At 32.2% G+C, this 23,225-nt stretch overlaps 3 protein-coding genes across 7 annotated transcripts in view; 1 reads left to right on the top strand and 2 right to left on the bottom strand.

Moving 5' to 3' along the window:
* Positions 1–1,146, bottom strand: part of LOC139513352 (putative ankyrin repeat protein RF_0381) — a 32,120-nt gene extending 30,974 nt beyond the window's left edge. For 3 of the 5 annotated variants that reach the window (XM_071301775.1, XM_071301791.1, XM_071301782.1), the window contains exon 1: positions 870–1,142. In XM_071301775.1, the coding sequence (XP_071157876.1) occupies positions 870–911 (42 nt within the window). In that variant the 5' untranslated portion in view covers positions 912–1,142. Of the gene's footprint in view, positions 1–869 lie in introns of all 5 variants that reach the window. The other 2 variants (XM_071301758.1, XM_071301767.1) reach the window with 2 other exon arrangements.
* Positions 1,147–2,954: 1,808 nt separating this feature from the next.
* Positions 2,955–22,103, bottom strand: LOC139513390 (ADP-ribosyl-[dinitrogen reductase] glycohydrolase-like). Its single transcript, XM_071301815.1, has 11 exons — positions 20,855–22,103; positions 14,514–14,630; positions 13,886–14,035; positions 12,638–12,781; positions 10,216–10,370; positions 8,654–8,960; positions 7,632–7,762; positions 4,976–5,607; positions 3,883–4,202; positions 3,448–3,591; positions 2,955–3,241 (listed from the first exon to the last, which is right to left on the bottom strand). The coding sequence occupies exons 1-8, from the start codon at positions 20,885–20,887 to the stop codon at positions 5,547–5,549; spliced, it is 1,098 nt and encodes a 365-aa protein (XP_071157916.1). The 5' UTR covers positions 20,888–22,103; the 3' UTR covers positions 2,955–3,241; positions 3,448–3,591; positions 3,883–4,202; positions 4,976–5,546.
* LOC139513342 (mucin-21-like) overlaps positions 2,982–23,225 on the top strand; it is a 254,285-nt gene continuing 234,041 nt past the window's right edge. The window contains exon 1 of the mRNA XM_071301750.1: positions 2,982–2,999. The gene's annotated coding sequence lies outside the window, so the exon portion shown is untranslated. The remainder of the gene's footprint in view (positions 3,000–23,225) is intronic.

The following is a 23,225-nucleotide window of genomic DNA, read 5'->3' as shown; positions in this document are numbered from 1 at the left end:
TAATTATATTTAATTTTATATCTATTTTGTGGTCACTATACAGCACGAGATTGTTTTTAATATTTGTTTTCATTTTGAACAAAATGTGCCAAAAACAAAAGCGAAGTTCGTTCTAAACGTCGCCCAAGGAAACGTATACCCCTATACATGATGTGGTTTTAAATGAATAAAGCGTGTGGAGTATACTTTAAATTGACAGCTACTAAGCAATACAATAACAATAGAAAAACATGTTACTTTCCCCTGTATCACTTGATTTCTTTGCTCGTCTCTTATTTACTCGTAGTTTGATTACTTATTTGCTATTTAAAATTGGGATTTGATATTCAATTCTGGCTGATCTATTAGACGGCCATGTCCCAGTACTTGAACAATATCTGGTAAATTAACAATATTTAGAGGATACACACTAGTATAGAAAATCACTCCTTTGGGGAAAAAATCAAAGCCTTATGTCGGGCCTTATGGTACTCCTTTTTCCGTTACATTGTGGATAAAATTTTGGATGTTGATATTCCGTCAACAGGATTGAACCTAGGAGGAAGCAAGGGGACGAACTTCCACCCCATCCAACCAACCCCCTAATCCCAAAATGTAAATCCTAAAGTTTGTACTGGACTACTCTGTGGTAACCAGTATGTGTTTTTACAGATATATATATATATATACCAGTATCCACATAGTTTTTACAGTTATACAGTACAATAAATCAACCACTTACGTTCAATAGACTCACATGTTAAAACCGGACCATACTTTAAGAGTATTCAAAAAATTGAATGAGTTGTGTTATTCCTTCACCCAGAATTCAAATCAATATTTTAACATTAAAATATAACATGTATTAAAAAGGTAATTTCTTTCCTTACCTGTTCAGGTGAGATGCCATCATCTCCCATGTAAGCAGGCATAGTTTTCTAAATCCAACTGTCAATAAAACGTCCATCTATAAAATTCACTTTCCATTTTCAAAATTCTTTAATCTATGAGTATTTCCCACTTTAGTCGAAGATATTCATAAAACAGTGAGGTGTTTTAATATGTAGGGTACGTATATGTACATATGTATATATTAAAGTTTACAATTTTCTTACGCTGGTAAAGTTTTAAAGCCTCATTAACGAGGTGCCGAGAGGGGTTTTCGATGGTATCGACGTGATTTAAATTGGATGATTAGTTTATTTTTAGATTTAAATACATTAATTATTAAAACAGATCAATAAAGTAAAAGATATGTTTATTGTTTATATGACTAGAATTTTAATGATAAACAATAAGTTTTAAAGTTTATTATTTTTATTTTTTTCCAAATCGAATGTCCTTCAAAATTAGTACCGATATCCAATTTCACGACTGGTTAAAACTCAGGGTTAAAATCGTAAAAAAAAAAGGAGAAACAAAGTTTTATATTTTTATATTTTCATTTATTCGTCAATGGTTAAAAGGTTTGGGTATAGTATAGTATACTTTTTGTATAAATTGATTGACCTTTACTATAAACTATAATACAGTCGTGAATTAACTTAATTAATAATATTATTACAAGTCATAATTTAGACTCAACGTGACTATACATTTGATAAAAGGTAATTATAGGGTTTCAATCGGAAGACATACTCAGCCGACGAATAAATATTTGTATGGTAACTGTTGCCATTTAAACGAAATTGAACAGAGGAATGTGTATTGAAGGCATTTAAAGATTTAAACATTTAGATTTGATCAAATGTCAAAAGGTATTATTAAACTTAGATAAAAATATAATGTGCATGGTATAATATCGGATGCAATATTGATAACAATATAAAATAAAGGTCTTAAGTCATTCATGGTTTGTCAATGGTAAATACAAGCGGAAATCAAACTTGTAGAGTATGAAATACTTTTTCAATGTAAACAAAAATTACACTCTTAAAACATTTATTAACAAATGTTTTACAGCGTGATCTTATTTGATAAGATCGTGCGATTGTCCGAATTTACATACGTCCGCTTGTCCGAAGGTCCATTGGTCTGGCGATCCGATGTTCTGCTGGCCTGAAAGTTCTGTTGTACGGTACTTATACTAATTTATTCCAATCTTGACGACTTTAACCTTTGAACCATCGCAAATCAAAATTGATAATGATGGCTGATGTAATTTTTCCATGCACGGGTGTCCAAAATGTATTATTGATGGATATACATAAAATATAACATAGCATAAACTGGAGCCCCCGAAGAGACTATAGTTCACATATTAGTGATATTACATTCATACCTAAATATACTACGAAAAAAAAAACACAATCTTGTGATATCCGTGGTTTTTTTTTAATGTTTGCATCGTTTCTGCATTTTATGACAGAAGTTGTAAGAATCTTTTCCAGAAATAATTTATAATTTGATGATATTACCACACAGCCCGGTTTTCTTCAATGCACTGATGAAGAGTTACTCAATACATAGCAAAGGATTCAGCTCAATCCGGTACCAGGTCTGAAGGCCATTCTCTGACTTTGAGGACTTTGAGCAACAGCAATTTTAGCAGTTATAAACATTATGGATTATGGTCAGTGGGCGTTTGGATCAAATATATCCAATATGTCAAAGTTTGCAAAAAACAACGTTTTTTTACTTTTCTGCATGCAATAAACTGGTGCCACATGTGTTTGTCTAAAAATTAATTATGTTAGCCAGTATTTTTTGCTTTTTTTTTAATTCTATACGACTCGTTGAGAATTGGAAACGAGAATTTAGAAATTTCGACTGTAGTTCAATACTAGAACTTGAAGTAGTCACAGCATATGTAAGAGCATACCCCTTCTAATCATGCTTCGATGATTCCCTAAATAATAAACCACCCCCCCCCCCCCTCAAAATGGGAGTCCGGGGGTTCAGACACCCTTCCCCTCATAAATTCGCCTCTGACATTTACATTTTTCAATCTTATTTTTAGATCTAAAATAATAGCATTAAAATATTGCAATAACTTTATTTAAATGAATCCTTCATAACAATACAGTATCAATCATAACAAATCTTTTAAAACTTTAACATTTAACATTGAATAAACATCATATATTATATATTACTAAAATTATGCAGGTACTGGAAACATAGACTATAAGTTTATATTTATTAGACTTCTATAACAATACAGCATAAAACAAACAAACGTTTGATCATTGAAGTTTTACGTCAATATATTACTTTTATGGTTTGATATGTCACAAAAACTTTAACGTTTAAGGAGGTAGACCTAGGTTAAGGGAAAAAACTCTTAAAATCATCAGTACGTTTGTGTCAACCATTTTCAAAAACATATTCTAAGCTTCTAGGATACATAGATTATTTTTAATCTGTTTCAGGTAAATGCTTAAAAAACATCGATGAACTTGACTTTTACAAACGAAGTTAACTGATTTAAAGAGTTATCTCCCTGAACCAAGGTCTACCCCCTTAAGCTAAATGTTCGTTAATATATGAATCAATGATACAAATATTATGCAACTATTAAAAAAGTTCAAGACATACGCTCTAGTGGAACATCACATGTCCAACTCTGTCAGAAAAAAGACGTATTGGTTTTGAATATGAATTGTGTAACCTCTCCGTATAGATTGGATGGTGAAATAAATGTTTATTATTGAGACATTATGGGCTGATTTTGAAAAACAAAACAACCAAAAATCGAATTCATAAAACAATAAGAAAAATATATATGAACCTACCATACATACCATAATGTTAACGTTCAATTTACCCCTTTGGACATTTATGGTACAGTAAATATCAATACAATACGAAAACAAGGAAAGAAAGTTAGATGCTTAATGAAAGTTTTAAACAATTAAAGTATGCATATTAAAATATTGCATGTATATAATTATTCTAATTCACCACCATTATATGTTTTCAGATATTGCACAAATATATCTTTACCAATACATGTATTCCATGTTCTACAATAAAAAAAAAAGCTAAAACAAAGTAGTTTATTCTCATATAGAGCGTTTACAACCCTTACTGTGTTATTAGCATCAAATCATTGAAGTTGTGTCTACCTCAAATGTCAAATGGTTTGTACATGTATGTGTCGTTTAGTTGCTGTATCATGAACACCATATATACGTAACACCTCGTTGTATTAATATTCGTTTGACAAATGTATTTTCCTTGTAATTCAGTTCATAATGGTACAAAACAAATTATTTTCAAATCTTATATCATCCATATTGACAAACTTTCTTAGGATCATACTTCCATATCTCTTCGAGAACCGTAGCATTTTGTCACCATTGCTTCGGAGTTTGTCATATTGATATACAATAGAAATGACTGCGCTCGGCAATATTTGATAAAGTAAAAAAAAAATATTTGAATGATCTTGGAGCTTGTTTGCATAAAACGCATTCGTATCACAAACCAACAAACAACAAGAACACGAATTTACTTTCCTTCAAATCTAAAACAGGACATTAATGTGCTAGATACGCTTATTATTTTCAAGAATAGAGCAATGTAAATAAGGATAGTTATTAACGTTTATTAACACATTTGGAATATTTTAAAGAGATAAAGAGCGAGACATGAAACACAGAAATAAATGTACTGTCTATGATATGCAGAATTATTATTTACAATTTATACACTAAAGGTTAATGACAGAAAAATTTGGTAAATCACATTTTTTCCCTGTCAGATTTACTTGCCATAACTCTTTTCATTTTGAATCTTCTCGAACTAAAAAGTATAGCAGCATCGATAACAAAAAACACGACAAGTTCACGTCTATAGAAATTTAACAATCGTAAACTTGGGAAAAATCCAGTAAAGGAGAATCCTGGGTTGAGTTCAATACCGTAGCAGCTACGTAGTGCTACGTAGATTTTGACTATTGAACGTGTAGCTATATACTAGTTGCTACATAGATATTGATAGCAGCTACGTAGCAGCTACGATATTGAACTCAACCCTGATAATAACTTGCAGCATTTTAACTGTAAGAGGAAGGATGCAAACATACAACTGAGCATACATATAGACGCGTCTCCATCAAACACACCTTCGCAAGATCAAACAGTTTATACATGCATTTGTTTAATGAGTTTTAAATCAAAATAAAGGGTGACAATAATGTATCATGGTCCAATTAGTTACTCGAGTTACATTATTGAAACAAACTTTGCATAATCTGAAGAAAAAAACCCATCTAAATTGACAAGGTTAATGCCAAAAAAAAGTTCTTAAATATATTTTTTCTTCTCAGATTAACTTGCTATAACTCTTTTCATTTTAATTCTTCTCGAACTATCAAGTAAAGCTGCCTCTATCAAAAGAACGACAACTTCACGTTTAATGTCAGAGATCTCAAATGTTCTTTCCATGCCAACTATCATCATTGTCATTAGATACTGAGACAGTGTTAGAAGCAATGGGGGAAGCTGGTTAAGTCAAAGCAAATAGTAAAGTAATTTCGCGATTATCTGATATTTTCCAACTAATTAATTAGCGTTCCTCTCTGTCCTTTTCCATATCTACACATTTATCCTCTTCGATTATGTTTAGGTTTTTCTTTTTACTTTTGATTTATCCATCCTTTCCCATTTCATCATTTCAAAATATCTGCAATACATCAAATCAATTTTAATGAGACTGATGTATAACCATATATTAGAGGTGCACATGGGTATGGGGTCGGGAAACGTGAGTCAGTGGACAGGAACCGAGGGAAGAGGGGGAGTAAATAGAAGGATATGGTGAAAAAAAATGTCAAATTTTCATCTGAGTAAAGAGATACGGAAGTATGAGTTATGGGAATGGCCGGGTGGTTGGGGGGTAGTGGGAATCAGGGCCTCCTTTTACACCTTCTATATAAAATACGAAGCGAAAGATTTAATAAATGAAGTATTTTGCTTAATAAAATTTAGAATTGAATAAGTATAGATACATAAAATACCACATCAATATATGTAGTGTATATTAAAAACCGGGGGAAATTTAGGAACACACAGTATCCGGGTAAAGTGTTCGTACTTATATAACAATAGATAAAAAAAAAATAGTACACGGATAAAGTAAATTCATATAAAACATAGAACCATGATATACATGTACCTAGTTTTAGTGTGGGTGCATAAAATACCAGTTTCAAGGTATCAAACCAAAATATGATTAAGTATAGATATACTACCCATACATAAACAAGCAGACTAAAATAAGAAGTACAAGATATACATGATAAAGTGGCAAGTTAAAACATGATGCATGGACATGAAGTACCGGATTGCATATACATGTATGATATATATAAATAAAAAGTTGAAATATAATAGATAATGTGAACATGAATAACTAGGATGCATCAAAGATACCACATTTCAAGGTTGTATTTGTAAATAAAAGAAGTACAAGACTATAAATGGTTTTTCACTAGTAATTTTGGGGCCCTTTTTAGCTCGTTGTTCGGTGTGCGCCAAGGCTCCGTGTTGAAGGCCGTACATTGACCTATAATGGTTTACTTTTATAAATTGTTATTTGGATGAAGAGTTGTGTCATTGGCACTCACATCATATCTTCCTTTATCTACATAACTTTCCTACAAGTGAATACGATTATTCAGTGTATTCTGTGAACCTATACGTTATAAAAGAGGGACGAAAGATACCAAAGGGACGAAAGATACCAAAGGGACAGTCAAACTCATAAACCAAAAACAAACTGATAACGCCATGGCTAAAAATGAAAAAGACAAACAGACAAACAATAGTACACATGACACAACATAGAAAACTAAAGAATAAATAACACGAACCCCACCAAAAACTAGGGGTGTATGAAGACAGTTAATGAATATAGGTACATGCAGAATGAATCCGACTTGAAAAAAAAATATAAAAGAACATCATATTAAAGTATACGTGTTTGACTGCAAATGAAGTACCAAGCTTTATATGAGGGGGAGGACAGGGGGTACCCTTCTCCCTTCTACCACCCCTCTTCTCCTTTCTCCTACCCCCGTTCTCCTTTCTCCCATTTGAATAAAACATTTCCTTTTGAGATATTTTTTCTTGAAATATTAGATCATTTTTTAAAAGGAGAGATATTTTATTTTTCTCCTTTCTCTAACTTTTTCTCCTTTCTCCAAGCCTTCCTCTCCTTTCTCCTACCCCTGTCTCCCTGTCTCCCTTAACCCTGTCCTCCCCCTCTCCTCTTATATTAGCTTCACAATTATCCAGGTTTACAATGACATTTATTAAAAAAAACTAAAATTTGAAAGTATAGACGACAAATATGAAAAAAATACTTGCAAGCGAGCACCGAAGCTCGAAAACTCGTCAAAATGTAAAGCTTTCAGTTTTTACAGATCATGGTATTTTCGAGTAGGTTTGAAAACAAAAGCATTCAAAAATACTAACGTCTTTCTTTCCCAAGACGTACTGGGCGGTAGACAGATATGATACAACTTTTTGGAAGTTTTCGTTTTAAATGCTCATCATTTCGTTCATTTTGACTTCATTATAGCAATAAAGCAGAACTGAATAGTGGACAAAACGCACGAATGACGTTCTTAATTTCAAAACTTGGTAATTTTCTGTACGTCAACTGTTCATAACATGTTATATCCATTCGATATACAGTTAACTTACTTTTTGATTTCATTATCCAACCAATCCTTATGTAAAAGTTTCGTCACCCACGACTTTGGTAAAGCAGACATACCTAGTTTACATCCCAGTAAAGCACCTCCGACACAGGCATTTGAATCGGCATCTCCTCCCTAGTAGAAAATAAGTTAGATAATTAATAGAAATATACACATAGGATACATAGGAAACCGACAAGACAGAATGAGCTGATACAAATTTAAAAAACATATAAAAAAAAAAACACGATACACTTGCCGTTACCCTCTTTAAATCTAATTAACCTCTAAGAGGAGGTAAACCAAATGAAGGGCTTCATGTAAAGCACGCATAAAGAACAACCCTGGGTTTTCTTTTAAGTGCTGAACCACACTATGCAATCCAAAGTGTGATAATTATAGTAAGTGGGGTTCGTCTTGTTGTGTTTTGTGCATTATTATTTGTATTTGCTCGTTTTACCTTTCTTCCCCCCTTTGTAATTGTCAGTTTGATATCGACTAATAAGTTTGATTATCCCTTAGGTATCTTAAAAAAAATGCTTTCATAAATAAGAGTATTATGGTGGTACATATAACACTACAGGGAGATAACTCTGTAAAGTAAGCTAAATGTTTTAATTACGTTGTGTTGTAAAGGGAATATTAAGCTTCCCAATGATCAAAACTGGTGTATGTCAAACTGATATATAAACAGTGTAATTTTTCTGACAAAACGGTTTGTTCAAAAATTTTTATTTTTTTATATTTTTGTTAAAGGGTCAAAGTAAATAATTTGACAAAATTTAATGAAAATTAAACGAGCCAAATTAATTTTAGTGAAAGTGTTGGTTACCACCTTAAATAATTGTTTTTAAATTTGATGTTGAAGTTCTTATTTGCCCTTTTATTCACCGAAATTCATCACATTTTCTTAAACTTTTGATGCTGAAATGATGATATTGAAAATGAGGGAAATATTTGCGTCACAAGTTAGAATTTCAAAAGTGATCACTGGATTTGAAAAGACAACTATAATTAAATTTGTACCTGCATCACAATACTTGTGATTGTCTTCCGGAAATCATCTTGCTTTAATGCCCAAAATCCGGTACCCATAGATTTATATGTGTAGCCAATTTTTTTGGCTTCATCTAATTTCAAATCTTCGATATTTTCACATGTCAAATAAAACATAAGGTCTTTCTTTTCTGTGTCTGTTTCTAAACACCTTGATGCATATTTGTAGGCGTCTTGTATTATATCTTTGACTATGAAATTGTCTTTTTTGTCCATGTGCTTTCCCTGTAACATGGTCGCTATGGCAACAGATACTGCTACTGTTGAAGCCTGACACCTAGTAGATATACATACAGAATGAGTAAATAAACTCATCATAGATACCAGGACTAAATTTAGTATCTACGGCAGACGCGCGTTTAGTCTACAAAAAACTCACCAGTGACGCTCGAATCCAAAAAAGTAAAAAAGGCAAAATAAAGTACGAACTTGAAGAGCATTGAGGACCAAAATTCCTAAAAGTTTTGCCAAATACAGCTAAGATAATCTATGCCTGAGGTAAAAGTCAGTTGCAAGATCAGTTTTGTTCGCAATAGTCAATTGCGTTTTAAGTGTCATCCTTATCCAGTCACGGAGGAATCGCATTTCATGTTAAAATGTTTTCTATTCCACTTCTTTTTCATTTCTGTTTGAAATTTAGCCAAGTATTCAATTGCTTTGGATTGGATATTTCAAAACATCTTTATGTAACATTTCTGAAATCATTTGAGATTTCTCAGTTTCATTATAGGAACAATCTCGTTTAGATTATTTCACCCAGACTTTTGTTTACATATTTCTGTTACCTCTATTTTACATGCCATGATGATGGTTTTGAATAACGGATGTTTTGATTGATATGATTCCACAATCGGTTTAAAGGTAAAACAAATTAGTATATAATTAACTTACTCGCTGATACACACGATATAAAAGACATTAGCGGAAAATAAGAAAATTATAAGGAAACGATTGTCAATGAAGAGAGGCGAACAATTCTGTTGTATCTGATTCAAGGGCAAGGTATCCCATATCTGATGTCTTCCAATCATTAAAAAAGGTCTCGGTGGCCGTAGACAAAGTAGTAAAACAATTACAACACAAGCCTGTCAACACTAACGGTTGTGATATTTAACACCACACATGGTACATGTGTTCGGCATATCTTAATTGACTACAATTGTAACTTTTTCTGCTGCACGTCGATTGGTCACTTCGGTTTAAGAAGATTTTGCGACTAGGGAAAATGGTGTTAAACACATGCAATCAATAAATTTCTTAGACATTAAACATCAGATGATTTGTTTACCAGCAAGTGGAGGCCAATAGTTTTGATAAGATGGAGCCTTGAACACATTCTTCAAAGCCCGAGCCTGTTGGCCTCACCTTTGCACAAAATATAAAGTTCTACAATTTAAAAGATCGAGATTTATCTGGATCTATAAGATGTTTTGTTTTTGAGTTTTTAGGGGGAGATTACTTATAATTTTAAAAATATCGTATGTGTTTTTATTGATGTTGAGTGTGCATTTAACTATACTAAATAAATTAACCTTGGATCGTGATGTGTTGTTTTTGCAAAATCCCGTGCATTTTTTGTCACATCATCTAAACTCCAGTACATGTGAATACCAACAATAGAGGTCCTCATTACAGCACCATTGGGAGCAATAGTTCTATCATGTTCCTCCCAAACAAATCGAGCTACCTTAAATGTTGTGTTAAAAGTTTTAAGTGTTATGGTTTTGTGATATGAAAGATTCAGAACCATTCTGATCTTAAAACCAGAATGAAATTATGCATAATATTTCTCTTTCACAAAAAGTAAAAACCACAAAAAAAAAAAAACTAAACTCCGAGGAATATTCAAAACGGAAAGTCACTAGTCAAATGGCTAAAATAAGTTATTCTAAAATTATGTTTTTTTTTAATTTAGTTTAAAGGTGTACTTTTTTCTTTACATCTAGAAGGGCCATGAGTCGGCTTCACAAAAACACTAACGACTAAGATTGATTTTAAGTAATGAACAATTATGTATACTTACGACCGATCTTAGTCTTAAGTTCTTCAGTGAAGCAAGCTCCAGGAAATACACAGTACTAAATGAACACAGCATATATACCATGATTAAAATTTTGCATGTTAGACGTACGTTTTGTCTACAAAAGAGTCTAAATTAGTGACACTCAAATAACAAATATCAAAAGGGGCTAATCAAAAATTAAGTTGAAGCTGCATTTGAAACAATTACGAAGATAAAGAGAATTGAAATCAAGTACGAAGTTGAAGAGAATTGAAACAATTACGAAGATGAAGAGAATTGAAATGAAGTACTAGTATACGAAGTTTAAGAGAATTGAAATCAAGTACGAAGTTGAAGAGAATAGAAATGAAGTACGAAGTTTAAGAGAATTGAAATCAAGAACGAAGTTGAAGAGAATAGAAATGAAGTACGAAGTTGAAGAGAATTGAAATCAAGAACGAAGTTGAAGAGAATTGAAATGAAGTACGAAGTTGAAGAGATTTGAAATCAAGTACGAAGTTGAAGAGAATAGAAATGAAGTACGAAGTTGAAGAGAATTGAAATCAAGAACGAAGTTGAAGAGATTTGAAATCAAGTACGAAGTTGAAGAGAATAGAAATGAAGTACGAAGTTGAAGAGAATTGAAATCAAGAACGAAGTTGAAGAGAATTGAAATGAAGAACGAAGTTGAAGAGATTTGAAATCAAGTACGAAGTTGAAGAGAATAGAAATGAAGTACGAAGTTGAAGAGAATTGAAATCAAGAACGAAGTTGAAGAGATTTGAAATCAAGTACGAATTTGAAGAGGATTGAAATGAAGTGCGAAGTTGACGAGAATTGAAATCAAGTGCGAAATTGAAGAGGATTGAAATCAAGTACTAAGTTGAAGAAAATTGAAATCGAGTACGAATTTGAAGAGGATTGAAATCAAGTACCGATTTGAAGAGAATATGAATCGGGTACGAATTTGAAGAGAATTGAATCAAGTACGAGTTTGAAGAGGATTGAAATAAAGTACGAAGTTGAAGAGAATTGAAATCAAGTACGAATTTGAAGAGGATTGAAATGAAGAACGAAGTTGAAGTGCATTGAAATAAAGTACGAAGTTGAATAGAATTGAAATCAATAACGAATTGGAAAAGATTTGAAATCAAGTGCGAAGTTGAAAAAGTTAAAAATCAAGAACGAATTGGAAGAGAATTGAAATCAAGTGCGAAGTTGAAGAGAATTAGAAACAACTACGACGTTAACTAGCATTGAAAATAGAATGAAATTCAAAACAGTGTGGCTGTGGCCATTGATTGACTCATAAAATTCATCCATTGACTAGGACAATTTACATGAACGTTTGTCTGTAACGACCACTGTTAACGACGTACCTACCATAGACATTTAAACTGTGGGGTCACCAAAGGTTTCTCAACGCCTTTAATTATAAAATAATTCGAAAAATTAATCAGGAATAACCTTTATGTTTTGATTTATATAATTGATATAAATCAAAACATCGTGTTATTTCTGATTAATTTTTCGAATTACTTTATTAAGGTGTTGAGAACCTTTGGTGACCCCATAGTTTATGTGTCTTTAAAAAGTACATAGTGAGCAGTGATCGTTACATACAAACGTTCACCTAAATTGTCCCAGTCAATGGATGAATTTAATGTGTCAATCAATGGCCACAGCCACACTGTTTTGAATTTCATTCTAAGTACAAAGTTGGAGTTTCTTGACCACTTACCATTAAGCTGATAACTCCTAAAATTGGCAGATTATACTTGGTCTTATTGGTAATATAGTATTTGCTAATTATATTTAAGATGCTAAAATATAATATGAGTTGTCTCTTTTATAATGAAAAGTTTTGGAAATACAAGACTTTATATTTGCTCGTACTTTTGTTTGTTCAGTGTACCCAGTTTATGGTAAGTATCACGTGGAGCGAGTCTTACCTCATGTGGGTCTACCATGAAGTCCGGGCGTGACGTTACATTCATTGTTGTAAGACCTATACCCAATCCACCCAAATCACCCAACTCACTAAAACCACTCTTAATCCAGGTTTTAAACTTTTTAGCAAAGTCCACTGGGTCTACCTAAAATAAAATATTTTTTTTAATATTATAGTAATATTTTCAGACGTCATTTTAATGTGATTTGTGTTTTGTGTATGCCTCTAGACCCTTTTTTGAATGGTAAAATTTCATTTTGATGTGCATAGGAAAAATCTGCAGTTAAACACTGCCAAATACGGTTATATGATCGATACCAATTTTACTGCACTACATGCGATTTTGGACAATTAATGAACGTCTCTTTGATCTCGTTATTGATGACCAAGAACTAATACCGTATAGTGTGCTATTTTCGCGGGTCGTAAATTTTCGCTTATTTTCGCGGATAGAACACAATCGCCAGGATAAATGCCGCTAATTTGAAAGCGTACATGCAAAAGTATTGATAAAGTTTTGAATCGGCCAAAATTATAACCGCCAAAATATTTTGAATACCTTATTCAATGAAAATCGCGAAATTTTACACCCGCAAAAATAATCCGCTATACGGTTTTTGAAAACAAATTAACAAAATGTACATAAAATATTTTGATATCTAACAATAAAGTAATAATGGAAATCCCCCATATACGTTTTTATTTTCTATCCAGCACATAAATCGGACTATCAAATGAAAATAACATTAAAGAATAACATAATAGTTATCAAAAGTACCAGGATTATAATTTAGTACGCTAGACGAGCGTTTCGTCTATATAAGACTCATCAGTGTCGCTCATATCAAAATAGTTATAAAGCCAAACAATACAAAGTTGAAGAGCATAGAGGATCCAAAATTCCAAAAAGTTGTACCAAATACGGCTAAGGTAGTCTATTCCAAGGACAAGAAAATCCTTAGTTTTTCGAAAAATTAAAAGTTTTGTATCAGGAAATTTATAAAAATTATCACATAATTGATATTCATGTCAACACCGAAGTGCTGACTACTGGGCTGGTGATACCCCCGGGGACGAAACTACCATAATGATATTTGAAGAAATATTCCTTTCGTTTCGATTTACATTGTTTTAGTCATTTCTAAATTTACTGGATAGACAAATCAGTTCTTCTACCCGCATTTTTATGAAGTGAATGTTGTAAAGTTGTCGAGAGCGCTTGATGTCGACTGGACATTCTGAGACATACCTTACCACCACAGTCGACTAACGATCTCATAATTAGAATCATTTGGTCACTGTCATCTGTCCAGTCGCCTTCTTGCCATCTTGATCTGTGAAAATCATCAACGATCTTTTTATGTCGATATTCTAATTTTTTGGCTTTTTTTTCATAATGCTGAAGAGATATTTAAAATGAATAAATTAAATGGGAAGTAAGTACACAACTAATGTCCCCTTCCAATGATTTATATTCTTTGCAATAACAGTATCAATTTTAGGTACCAGATGCGCGTTTCGACTGTTCAGTCATGCTCGAGGCCAAAATATTTTAAAACTCAAAGCTTATTAAAAAGATGAAGAGCTATATTCTAAAAAGGTACAGAAATAATTATGCATCCTTGCCAGATCAATTTTGTTGAAGAGTTTTCTTTGTGCTGCTTTGTTGTGGTGTAATTAATGTTTTACTATCATCTCCTTTCATTCAGATTTTCATCTTTTCAGACTTCTCAAATAATATGTCAAATAAAACATCGCATATGTATTGCTAACTTCTGAGACTAGTTAATCAAGCTATTGATAACTTTTGATTAACTTTTAAACGTCTATGGATTTTAGTATCTTTAAAATAATTGGAAGGCTAAAACAATATTCACCATCTTTGCTTCATCCTTTGATAAGAATTCAGTGAGTAGTCCGATTGCATCCCCAATACATTGTCCATATATAGTAGCTTGGATTCTATCCATCGTTTCGGGTGATGGTTGGTTATGCTAAAAAAAAAACACCATCAACATTATAGTACATACTGTAATCCTATATTTTTGAGTATATGTATGCATGTGTGATTGATGGTTCTTTATATGCAGGACTTGGAAGCCTCATAAAATGTACTGTTTTAGTACAGTTTTCTGACTATTATTCCTTACTTGAATTAACCTTCGAATTTACAAAAAAATAGAGATATAGGATTTCTTTTTATTTCTGATTTCTTTTTACAACTGGATCGATTTCAATACTGGGGGACATTTCCTTCACGACACGGAAGCCTTATAAAATCCACTGTTTTCTATGAGATACTTTCTACTGTTTTATTGTCTATGTAGTGTTTGTGAATTTGTTTAATATTCCTTGGTCTTTTGTTTTACTCATTGCGTTGTAAGTATTTTTTGACTGTCTAGTTTAAGTGTGTCCTTGGCATTGCCCAACTCTGAATTCTCTCTAACACTCTTATATTTGGCCGGTTCTCTCCAAGAGTTTTTGAAGAAAAAGATATTGGATAAAAACGTGTATTTGCGATCGGTTCAGTGCATTTATTATCAAATCAGGTACTAGTATATGGCAATTGATAAAATTTCGTTACGTGTAACGTTCAGTTTGGTATGTATTTGACACATTTGTGTTTATAATTTCATCTTTTTTGTAAAGACTTTTATTTTTGTGTACCAGGTATGAACCTTCTTTCTTAGTCAAACCTAGAGTAGAGGAGGTATTGGTATCTATTCTTAGCTTGGCAAAAAGAAAGACTTTTAAAAAAAGGTGGTGGCTACTTTCCACTGATTAAAAATTTTGAAATATGAGCGTAGATTTGTCGACTCTGTCTGACTAGATTGGTATGTCTTCCGCGGACTGTTATCTTGTGATGTACCACGCCAAAACCCTACTGAGCATATGTCATTTTAGTATACGGCAGAGTATATTCATATGTTTTTCATTAACATGATTAAGTTGAATATACACAAGTTTCTATTTATGTACACAAACACACTTGAGTGTGTGATTTTATAGTGGTCATCTATTAGTGTTTGTTTTAAATAAACAGGTTTGTGTTTGAATAATTCTTATATCATTTGCATATCTATAAATACTTGAATTTCATTGGTCAAGTAGAATTTTTCTCTTGGTTTACACTTCGATAAACCATGTTTCCGAAACTACTTTTGTAAGCTATTCATGCGCGATACACATTCTTGCAGGGATACTGGGATCTTCAGCAAGTTGAGATTATAAAACAATTGCATAACAGTTGTTTCTATTCAAATGCATATATAATTAAAAAAAAGAAGAAATAAAATAAATGCACTTAAGCTTCGAAAATGTATAAAAATAAAATTTGAATAAAATTCCGGGAAATTTCACGAATAATTTGGCGAATTTACGTCATGGCAAAACACGGCGTCATACGATTGAAAACTTCCAGACGGAAGATTATTTCGTTACTTGTACGCTTCAAATTCGGAAAGTATCTAATTAAAATGAAGTTTTTGAGGTAGGTGCTAGTTCATTTTAGATTCTGTTGCATTTATAAAACATTTAAATGTTTAGAAAGTCAAGATGGCGGCGTACTCCTTGGTTACGACATGCCATTGTGCTTCTGATGGTACATATATAGTAGCCATCAAAGTAATAATGTTAATTAATAATCGAGTATGTTTGGCTGAAGAATTATAAGGATTAAACACATTTTTTCTAGAGGTTATTGATGTGTAAACCGGGTCTCTAACTCACAAACTTGACATAAAAGTCCTTCGGACTTTTATTCAGTTTGTGAGTTAACCGCCCCGGTTTACACATCAATAACCTCTAGAAAAAATGTGTTTAATCCTATAATAATTAATATTTCGGATTTGCCAACATTTGTCGAAAAGCGTAAATATATTGAGATATATAAATAGCACAGAATTTTTTATGCGCGAATAATTTTCTTGTTTAAAGTAACTTAATGAATATTGTTATTTGAATCTAATTTGTACAGCTAAATCATGATGAAGGGTTCCCACACTCTCCTTTCCTTGCCAATGAATGTTTGTATCTTTATAAGCTTTTATACATATATAAAGCAAATTTACAGATCTAACATTGTTGGGTTGATGTTTAGACGAGTTGTATATATATATACATGTATATACATATTATGGCGCGGAATCAGGGTAAAAAATACTTATTTACGTATATACATAATTATTCTGTACATACGGAATTCGATTTACGTATATACGTAAATCGAATTCCGTATATACGTAAATCAAATTCCGTATATACGTAAATCGAATTCTGTAAATACGTAAATCGAATTTCGTATATACGTAAATCGAATTCTGTATTTCTGTATATACGTAAATCGAATTCTGTATTTCTGTATATACGTAAATCGAATTCTGTATTTCTGTATATACGTAAATCGAATTCTGTATATATAGAGATTAATACATGGCCTTTTCCATATCAGCCTGGGTATCATCCCGAGACCCCCATATCAGCCCGAGACGGAGTCGAGGTGCTGATATGGGTCGAGGGATGATACCCAGGCTGATATGGAAAAGGCCATGTATTAATCGCTTTATCATATACTTCCGACAATAGTTTTATGTAAGGCAAATAAACTAATGCAATAACTAAAACAGTCGAACACTTTATAAAGAAAATTAAAATTATGAATCAAATATACTATAGTTGTCATACAACAGCATCATTAACTCCTTATATATTTATGGTAACATTGAAAATTTGGAAGAGTTTTACGATCATTACTACTCCATGTTTGTTGTACTATAAAATGATTCATAATTGTCAATGGCATTTGTTAGCAAGTATTAAACTATCCCCACAAAAGTTCCCGTACATTTTGACGTCGTCATAAAAAACATCTGACGTCACAATGGAAAAGTAAACAACCGATACCGGAAACACCGGAAGTAACTTGCACGAGAGGCACTGATATGGGTTTTTTGCACGAGAGGCACTTGATATTGGTTATCAGCCCGGGTGGGAAGATATGGCTTGTGCACTTCCGCCCATTACACATATGCAAAAGCTATCATATTAATGCTAAGTATATACGTAAATCGAATTCCGTATCTACAGAAATAATTATGTATATACGTGAATAATTAAGTGAATAATTAAGTATATACAGAAATAATTATGTATATACGGAATTCGATTTACGTATATACGAAATTTTATTTACGTATATACGAAATTCTATTTACGTATAAACAGGATTTATTTTACGTATATACGGAATTCTTTGAGTATATACGTTAATATTTTTGTATACTAGACATTAATACAACCTGGCAATGGAATTCATTGTTATAACATATTTCTGTATATACGTAATTATTTCTGTATATACGTAATTCGATTTCTGTGTATACGGAATTATTTCTGTATATACGTAATTCGATTTTTGTATATACGGAATTAATTCTGTATATACGTAATTCGATTTACGAATATACGTAATTATTTTTGTATATACGTAAAACGAATTATGTACATACGTAAATACAAAAATGAATAAGTATTTTTGACCCTGATTCCGCGCCATAATATATAGATAGATTATAGGATTTCTCACTTTGACTTTCTATTTTGTAGACTCGGTGTTGCCGTATCGGGACTCAAAATATTTCATATTGTTTATAGTAGAATAATCAAGTAAGTGGCACATGCTGGTGTTATATTCTTTTGAAACAAGTGTTTCCATTTTATAAATAATTTATGTATGCTCGTTTGAGCTAGCGAATTAGAATATAAACATTATAATCACGTCCACATCCTGGATATGAATATAACATTTGCCTGGACATAAAGCAGGCATCAAGCACACAATGCCTTTTGAAATATTTTAACAATATGTTTCATAATTTTGAAACTAAGTAATCAACATCATAGGACACGCTAAATGCATCACGGCAGCTTTATCTCCAGAGTATAGCCACAGGTTAAAACGCAAAGGATGATTTAAAGGCTATTTATTATATTTTTTGTTGAAATCAGAAGGTAAACAGAAAACAAAATTTATATCTTTACTTATATTGACTGACGACTGTAAAAACTTGGAGACAAAAAGAAAACCAGATGCTCCGTAGGGTGCAGCTTTATACGACCACAGAGGTCGAACCCTGAACAGTTGGGACAAGTATGGACACAACATTTAAGCTCGATACAGCTCTGAATTTGGATTGTGATTAAATAGTTGACACAACATAGGTTTCTGACATAGAATGAATGTGGTCTAAGAACTTAAACTTAAAAACTTAAAAATTTTAAATTGGACATTTACCTATTATGGTCCAATATCCAAAATCTAAATACATGGTTAGATTCAGCATATCATAGAACCCCAAGAATTCAATTTTTGATGAAATCAAATAATGTTAAATTTTAGACCCGTTAGACCTCAATGTGGACCAATTTGATAATCGGGCCCAAATATTAAAAATCTTAATACATGTTTAGATTCAGCATATTGAAGAACCCCATATATTCAATTTTTGTTGAAATCAAACAAAGTTTAATTTTGGACCCCGATTTGGACCAACTTGAAAACTGGGCCCATAATCAAAAATATAAGTACATGTTTAGATTCAGCATATCAAAGAACCCCAAGAATTCAATTTTTGTTAAAATCAAACTAAGTTTAATTTTGGACCCTTTGGACCTTAATATAGACCAATTTGAAAACAGGACCAAAAATTAAGAATCTAAATACACGGTTAGATTCAGCATATCAAAGAACCCCAATAATTCATTTTTTGATAAAATCAAACAAAGTTTAATTTTGGACCCTTTTGGCCCCTAATTCCAAAACTGTTGGAACCAAAACTCCCAAAATCTTCCTTTTGTGGTCATAAACCTTATGTTGAAATTACACAGATTTCTATTTACTTATACTTAAGTTATTGTGCAAAAACCAAGAAAAATGCTTATTTGGGACCTTTTTGGCCCCTAATTCCTAAACTGTTGGGACCAAAACTCCAAAAATCAATCCCAACCTTCCTTTTGTGGTCATAAACCTTATTTTAAAATTTCATAGATTTCTGTTTATTTATACCAAAGTAATTGTGCGAAAACCAAGAAAAATGCTTATTTGGGCCCTTTTTGGCCCCTAATTCCTAAACTGTTGGGATCAAAACTCCCAAAATCAATCCCAACCTTCCTTTTATGATTTCTATTTACTTATACTAAAGTTATAGTGCGAAAACCAAATGTCTTCGGACGACGACGACGAAATTTTCAATTTTTGCGGTCGTATAAAAATTGTATTTACAAAATTCTTCTTAAATTGAAACAAATTACTATTTGGGTTGCGAGTTAATAACTGGTATTCGTCTTTTAACAGAACTCCGAACTATTTCAATGATTTTGTGATAATGATTGTTTTCCTGATGTACTTACATTACGACTATGTGATTAAAAGATTATTTAAGTATACAGAACGGGGACCGAATTCTTTCTACAATTACTTCTATGCAATTTTATAAAAAACCAAGGGGCCGAATTTTTATTCTCTATATTTTACTGCAAAATTTCAATTACTACCTCATACTAGTAGCCCCCCCCCCCCCCCCCCCCTCCTGGTCTCTTGGAGAATTTATTAAACGTCATGACCGGCATTTAAGAGAGTAATTATGTATTAATATAGTCATTTTTTTTAACTTCCTGGTTAAAATCGAAAATAAAATTTGGACCATTTATTCAGACAATCATCTACCCTATACATTTCCGAATCACTACACATTCTGTTTAAATTTCAATGAATACCCTTTAAATATACCACAAATTTAATCATTCATCTTAGTACAACGTTCCATTTAAAAGATGGTAGATTTATTAAGGGACTATATTCTTTAAATTTAAGGCAATTTTTCTCTATTCTGTATACTTTTTGCCATTTACTCTGTATTCTCTATATTTAAGAACCTTATTATATCCTCACTATTATTTATTTGTTTTTTTTTCCTTCTATTCTTTATTTTTTTCCATTTTTCTATATTCTGTGAACTCCCATCCACACCCTCATATATTCACAAGATTAAGGAAGTGATCATGTAAATTAATGTATCCGTCTACAAATGAATTCACAAGAAAGCTGAATTGTAATGATAAAATACATTTGATTTCAGGGGGTTATCGTGCTCAGACATTTATTTATCAATATGTGTATTTAAAAACACATTTTACCGTGATGTTTATTAGTAGTACTTACAGAAGTCGTTTCGCCATCTCCGCTGCTCGCCATTGTCGTAGAATGAATTTCGATGAAAAATGTCGTGTTTAAATGATTTATTTATATAGGGAATAAGCCATACCTATAAATAGAATCTAACGCATTAATAATTCAAATGTATTTTCTATTCATATTCGTAATAAAAAACGGAGACTTGATGGGTATAAAAAAGAAGACGTGGTATGATTGCCCATGAGACAACTCTCCACAAGAGACCAAAATGACACAGAAATTAGTAGAAAGTTTACAAATAATCCAAAAATACTTCGTGATTGCTCATTTTCTTATTCTTTTAAACTTAAACGTTCAATACGCTCAATTATTTATGTTTCATTACATGAAAAATTCTTTAAATTGCTTCCTTTTTTCTAGCATTCATATATTTATGAAAATAAATCAAGAAAAGTGGTTCGAACAACAATTATAAAGTGTTATACATGTATATATTTCATTTCTAGCACCGAGTCAATACAACTGCTGGTTACAGGCGCCTTTGGCATGGAACCCCTTTTTTCCTTTCATTTTTTGTTGTTGGGTGTTTTAGATTTTTGTTAAATTGTCTAAAAACAATTCAAACATTTTTTCCCTTGTTTTAAAGATTTTAATTTTATATTTATCAACTCAATATCACGAAAGAGTAGAGGGACAAGAAGCAGGGACTATTGCAAGTGTGTATGAATACGATCAAACACAGGGAAAATAAATGGAGTTGAAATATTGAATAACATTTCTCACTTTTTTCCTAACGGAACAAATGGCAGGTATAGGATATTTGTTCCAACAGATATTATGACATTGTTTATTAGCTTCCTCATGCTTATGCCAATTAGACCAACGGATTTTCTGTTCTTATTAGTCCAGTCAGCTGTTGATTTTCGACCCAATGCAACAACCATATAGATAACAGACCAAAGATTAAACTCATATATTCAAAAACTTGTTCATTTTGTTTTTTCTGTTATGAAACATATGCAATGATAACTTTGATTATGTCTATAAAAAATGTAATGTTACTTTGTTTTTGAATGTAACGACCTTTAGATTTTTAAACCAAGAGTTCCAAATGGTGAAGTTGAAATCATCACTTCGTAAATTTTACGGACGCCATCACGAGTTGGTTGACCGTTATGGAATATCCGTTTTACATATGATATCGGATATATATTCCTTATGTCGTAACTACAATCCCGTTCCCCTTTCACGAATGTGACCTACCGAATTAGATTATTTACCGGCTTTGTAATAACATGAGCAACCAAAACGACGGGTGCCAAATGTGGAGCAGGATCTGCTTACTCTTCGGGAGCACCTGAGATCACCCCAAGTTTATGGTGGGGTTCTTTTTCTGTTGTTCCCCTATTTGTGACATTTTTACCTATTGTTTTAGTTTTGTTCATACATCGTTGTCAATATAATGGAATTTGATGCGACTGTCATACAAGCGAGAGGTTTAGCTAGCTTTAAAACCAGGTTCAATCCACCATTATCTACATCAGAAAATGCTTGTACCAAGTTAAGAATATGACAGTTGTTATCCATTCGTTTGATGTGTTTGAACTTTTGATTTTGCCATTGGATTAGGGACTTTCCGTTTTGAATTTTCCTCGGAGTTAAGTATTTTTGTGATTTTATTTTTTTTTCATAAATACAGGCGATGCACCAATTTATTTATTATATTCTCACTACAAGTGTGTGTATGTGTGTGTTTGGTGGGTGGGGAGGGCATATTGCATTCATCTGTCCGTTCGCTCGTTCGTCCTTCTTTAAGTCTCTTACTTGTACTTTCGTTACAATTTTCAGGTACTACTGATTATTTGGATTTCACTTATAGGTCAGCAGCTTATCATGATCAGTGATGGGTTGTTACGCATGACCTTTTTTGCCATATGTCGGACACATAAAACTTTGAATTACGACCGGGGGTAAGCTTTGCTATGCAACATTCTGCCCCTACCTAATATACAATGATATTTTTCAGTGGCAATTTAATTCTCTAGCCCTTCATCCCGGTCGACACCGCTCGCAGAACTAACTTGTTTGATGTTTTAATTTGTTCACATCCGGATTTCTTGCAATATATGTCACTGGACGGTTAGTAGATTTATCAATCACTCAGACTGCTTAGATGTATGACGAATACAATGTCGTTTTACTACGGCAACAAAATAATGTGTTGCATGGCAATATCGGGTCAGAATATTGCGGCATCGGATAATACCACAAACCTTTTCTTTGGTACTATTTTTATGTATTCATACCAATCGTTTTTCAATACTAATTTTGGATCTAGTTTAGCATTAGTAACATTTTTTGTAGCTGTTGTAAAATCCTCTGTTTGTTATAGGGAAAA

Source organism: Mytilus edulis, chromosome 1, assembly GCF_963676685.1.
Source record: "Mytilus edulis chromosome 1, xbMytEdul2.2, whole genome shotgun sequence".
In the NCBI taxonomy this organism is placed as follows: domain Eukaryota; kingdom Metazoa; phylum Mollusca; class Bivalvia; order Mytilida; family Mytilidae; genus Mytilus; species Mytilus edulis.
Note: the sequence above shows the minus strand (reverse complement) of the source record. Positions and strands in the feature narration are given on the sequence as shown.